The following is a 5,739-nucleotide window of genomic DNA, read 5'->3' as shown; positions in this document are numbered from 1 at the left end:
TGAATTAAATAATCCGTTAGTTACAGAGGAAGGTAAAATATTATATTATATTATATAATTAATAATAATACACTTAAATAAATAAATATTTAAAACAATTTTGGTGTTAATTTGTAGCATATTTCAAGATTAATCAGTTTTTAAATATCGAGCCTGATAGTACCATGTCCATAAATAATAGATATCCGGGTAAATGTAATTTAATTTATATCATAAAATTAAATAGTACTTCAGGTTTTACATAATTAAAATTATTATTCATATTGGTGGTTTAATATTTTCAACAGGTTTACGTTATAATCAGAAAGCAACTCAAAGTTATGTTATAAGTAATTGTTCTTCCGAAGATTTGTATGTAGATTCAGGATCTGAGTACATACCTTTTAAAGAAAACCAAAGTTTTAAAGACATTGATGACAACAACACATCAGTTTCCTCAGGAATTGAAGAGTTTATTGAAGAGGTTAAAGAAATTGATAATTCTAGTACCATTGGAGAAAAAAACATATTAAATAGAAGTAACTTATCAATATTGCCAAAAAATTGCAAACCCTATAACTTTAATGGTAGTGTAGAAACGAGTAAAAAAAAAAGTATTTTGAATAAACGAGCGTGGGATAAAACTGACCATTGTGTATATTGTGAAAAAGACGTCACTAATTTTACCCGACATATTTTACGTAAACATAAAGATGAAATAGAAGTAGCAAAATATGAATCATTACCAAAAGGATCCAAGGAGCGAAAATTTGAAGCAGACACCTTAAGGAAGAAAGGAAATTTTTTAAGTAACGTTGGAGGAAATAAAGTAAAACCTGTTCGTCGCCCTAATGAATCAAAAGGAATCCCTTGCGCTAACAATTATTTGCCCTGTAAATTTTGCTATGGAATGTTCAAGAAGAAATATCTATTTAGACATATGAAGATATGTAAAAATAATAAAGAAACACATGCAAGTAAAGTTAGTGCTATGGCTGCAGGACAAAATATGTTGCTTGTATTCAATGATAGTGATAATGATTTAGTAAACAATGTATTTTCAAGAATGGCTACTGATGATATATCATTAGTTGCAAAAACAGATGAACTTATTAAACAATTTGGTTCAAGGTATCTAAAATCACATAAAGAAAAACATTTAATTAATGTAGTGTCTCAAAAAATGAGACTTTTGGCACGATTTTTGATGTGTATGAGATTAGAAGTTACAACAATAAATACATTGCAAGACTGTTTGTCGCCAAAGTATTTTGATTCGATCATAAAATGTTCAAAACAGGTAGCTGGGTATAGTGTTGAAAATAACAGTTTCAAATCCCCGTCAGTTATTTTAAAATTAGGTCAGTCATTAAAACAATGCTGTGAAATAGCTGAATGCATTATTTTAAAACAGAGTGATTTATCACCTTTGGAGGCACATAACATACAGAAAGAATCTATCAACAACCTCAAATATATCATTGAAAAAGAATGGTCACATGAACTATCGACTAATGCATGCAAATTGATGTACCAACGGAAATGGAATAAACCAGCCTTATTACCATTAACATCCGATATAAAATTATTTAAAGATTGTATTGTAAAATTAGAAAAGGAGTCTTATAGTAATTTGAAAACAAATCCCAGTAATGTACAATTCTACAGAAACCTCCAAGAAAGTGTATTAGCACAACTAGTGTTACTCAATCGAAGAAGAGCTGGTGAGGTACAACGTTTAACACTTGATACTTATACTAATGCAGAATCTGAAATTTCCCAAGAAGAAATTCAACTAGCATTATCTCCTGTAGAACTTAAATTGACAGAAAGTTTTAAAAGAGTTGTAATACGTGGTAAACGTGGAAGAGGTGTGCCAATTCTATTTACACCACAGTTACAAAAGAGTTTAAATTATCTCATAGAATTGAGAAAAACTGTAAGTTTCATTGAAAATGAAAATATTTACCTATTTCCTTTACCGTAGTCACTTGGTTGTTTGAGGGCCTCTGATGTAATAAGAAAATACAGTAAGCTATGTGGGGCCAAAAACCCAGAAAATATTACATCTACTCGCCTCCGCAAACATGTAGCTACTGTGGCTCAGCTGTTAAACATGTCGGAAGGAGACATCGAACAACTTGCCACCTTCATGGGACACTCCAAGGATGTCCACAAAAACTTTTACAGACTTTCCGAAAGTGCTTTCCAGGTAAATAATTTTAAATACCTATCAACTCCTACTGAAACATTAACACAATAGCATATTATCATATATGCATATTATTTTATTTATAGTATATTAATAATTTTAACAGTTGACATTTTTTTTTATCGATATTACAATACAAATTTGTTATTTTATAAAGTAAAGTGTATGCAACACTATTATGAGCATAATATATTAATATGTATTTAAGGATATAATATTATATAGGTACTTGAAAAATAATTGTGTATATGGTATGGGTATAGTATAATACGCCTATATGTATATACTGTACACAAACATAATTTATGTTAATTAAAATACATTTATAGCTATATTTTTATTTTTAGGTTGCTAAAGTGAGTAAGCTCCTTTTGTTAATGGAAAAAGGAGAAGGCCATCATTATAGAGGCATGAGTTTGGATGAAATCAACATAAGTGTGGACGAAGCAATATCAGACGAAGATAATCAATCTGACAAAGAAGAACATGAAGACCATAAAGAGCAGCAATTATCTGACAAAGAAGATATTGAAGAGCAGCAATTATTTAACNTACCGAACACGAACGAACGCATTCGTTCGCGTTCGGAACCGTTCGCCCCAAGAGCGGTACGATCAAAGAAACTCCCTGTTCAGTTTAAACGGCATTCGGCTCGTATCGCGTATTCGTCACTATTCCGTCTGAACGGTTAATTAATAAAAAGTGTGTATTTTGTTTTTTGATTAAATTTTTTGTGGTTTTAATTATTACTGACTCGTAATTATGGAGTGGACTGACGAAGTATGCTTACAATTAATACACTTATATAAAATGAGACCGATTCTTTGGGATCCTACTGATCCTCAATATAAAATGGGCAAGAAAAAATTAGATTTTTGGACGGAAATAAGCAAAGAACTTAAGTTAGATGTAAATGAAGTGAGGAAAAAGATGGACAGCCTTTTAGCTTCTTTCCGAAGAGAAAGGCAACTGGAAGCCAGCAGTGGACGTTCAGGAGCTGGAACAGATGAGATTTATCATTCAAAATGGTTTGCGTTTGAGGAAATGAAGTTTTTGAATGATAAATTTAAACCTCGGATTACCAAAGATACTATTGATGTGAGTATTTTTTTTTATTTATACTTGATTGGTCCTTGTTTGTAATTAATAAAAATATTAATAATTTTGATATTTATACATTATATTATATTAAATAGCTTCATAAAATCCTAAATAACTGTATCTTAAAATATGTATTTATAACTACTCCTAAGCAAGATTATTAATATAAACAAAATAATACTGTAATAATATGTATAGATCTTATTGAATACATAACATTAGCTATCTTTATTATATTTATATTCATTTGGGTATACGTTTTTTAAACAGCAGACAATTTTATTGACCTTTTTCTTGGTACGAAGAATAATAGACCCGGATTACTAGGGAACTTATTGTCGATAAAAACACATTTTTTCTATAGTCGGCAAGATAACGATTACCAAGAAAAAATCCGAAATACGTCGTTCTTTAAAAACATGTCTAAATAATAATAACTTTTTTTATATCTTTCTTTATATAGGTTTTCAATAAAAAATAATGAATAAATGTTAAACGAAAAAAAATAACTTTTTTATTGATAAATATATCATGCGATTATAATCACAATCAACTGCTGTTTTACTTTTAATAGCTACTTACTACTAACCAATAGGCACTAATAATAATATTACTAGTAAATTCTATGTAACTATTGCTGATTACTATGCTATTTTTGATTGCCATGGCACAGCACCAACGCTCGAAAAATATTCGGCAAATTCGTTTCGATTTTCTTCGATGAAACGTGGTGATCTTCTTCCAACCCTTTCCATAGGAGTGAATGCACTGTTACTCTGTATGTCTTCTCTCCACGTTCCTCGGACAAGTTGCCCTTCTATTTCGTGGTCAATTAAGTCCGTTGGTGAATAAATATCTCTCGATGACTTTTCTTTTCTAAGAAAATTGTGTAGGTATACACACGCCATAACTACAAGCTCGGCCTTCTTGGGTTCAAGTAGCATAGGTTTTCTAAATACCCTAAATACGGCAGATAGAATACCAAAAACATTTTCGACTACTCGTCGGGCTCTAGACAAACGGTAGTTAAAAATTCTTTTGGCCGATCCCTTTTCATGAGAGCCGGGGTAAGGTCTAAGTATGTTCTCTTTTAACGGAAATGCCTCGTCCGCTACAAAGACATATGGTACAGCCTTTTCCCGTCCAATTAATTTTTCTGCTGGTGGAATATTTAGCTTTTGTTCTTCAAGCTGTTTAAAAAATGATGTATTTCGAAAAACTCCGCCGTCCGATATTCGGCCCTGGCAACCGACATCAGCATACAAAAAATTGTAATCGGCATCAACAATTGCCATCAATACAATGCTAAAAGTTGATTTGTAATTGAAATAATTACTTCCACTACCAATTGGTGCTTGTAGTTGTACATGTTTCCCATCAATTGCACCAATGCAATGAGGGAAATTCCATAAATCTTCATATTTTTTTCCAACGCTCAACCACTCTTCTTGGGTCTTTGGTATCTAGAAACGTGAGCGTTTTATAAATTTTTAATTACAAAATGATTTGCAAATTCTCAATATTTTGATACATTTTGTAAAAATTTGAACTATACATTTTTATAAAAAAAATCGTGGTTACGTTTACGATTCTTCAATATTTTTTAATTACTATTATAACAAATTATTATTATTATATTTCAAGCTTTTTCACCTAACAAATATTTTTTTATTGTCATTTATAGAAAAAATCGGGAATTCGCAAATTTTTGCAATTTTCATGGATAACATAAAAATATTATCTTAAAGTGCGTATAAAAATAACGTGACTTACGACTTTTAATTTACAAAACCAAAAAAACTAAATTGCATGAATAAGATAAAGTAAACTTTAGGTTAATATTTCAAGGGTTGTTCTTTTTTGAGTTATACCAAAAAACAAAATCGAAAAATCGAAAACTAATTTTGCGTAATGTTTATAATTTATTTTTATAGCCATCTGCCACACACAAAGAACATGATGAACCACGTGAAGCTATTGAAATCGTCGAAGATCTAACTGAAGATGATAGAGAACGTGACACAAATGAAGAACAACCTCAAAAAGAAAAAGTTTTTGTTTCACCCCAAAAACCCACAGGATTAAAAAGAAAAAAAGTTCAAGAAGACCCTAGAATAGCAGAAACGTATCAAATAATAAAAGAAATTTCCAATAAAAGGCAAACACCAAAAGTGAAGAGCGACAATACTGTTTTCGGGGAGTATGTTGCTAGTAAACTGGAATTATTTGATCAACACACAAAGACAATACTTCAACATCAAATAAGTAGTCTGATTTGTTCCGCTGAAATCAACTATATTCATAATCATAACAAAACTGGCAATCAAGCTCTTCAACTCAATATTAATAATCAGCCTTCAGCTAATACAATGTTATTTTCATCTCCACTGTCATCACCAAGTTCATCATCTCTTCATTCAATACCTTCAATTCAACCACAGTCACCA

General features: G+C 30.7%; 1 protein-coding gene across 1 annotated transcript; it reads left to right on the top strand.

The window, feature by feature from the left end:
- Positions 1-2,795: 2,795 nt before the first annotated feature.
- LOC111032217 lies at positions 2,796-5,733 on the top strand (the record flags this gene model as incomplete). Its single annotated transcript, XM_022312474.1, has 2 exons — positions 2,796-3,289; positions 5,227-5,733. Coding segments are annotated over exons 1-2 (843 nt in total), but the record flags the coding sequence as incomplete, so codon positions are not given.
- Between the last annotated feature and the right edge of the window lie 6 nt (positions 5,734-5,739).

Source organism: Myzus persicae, unplaced genomic scaffold (assembly GCF_001856785.1).
Source record: "Myzus persicae strain clone G006 unplaced genomic scaffold, MPER_G0061.0, whole genome shotgun sequence".
Classification (NCBI taxonomy): domain Eukaryota; kingdom Metazoa; phylum Arthropoda; class Insecta; order Hemiptera; family Aphididae; genus Myzus; species Myzus persicae.
Note: the sequence above shows the minus strand (reverse complement) of the source record. Positions and strands in the feature narration are given on the sequence as shown.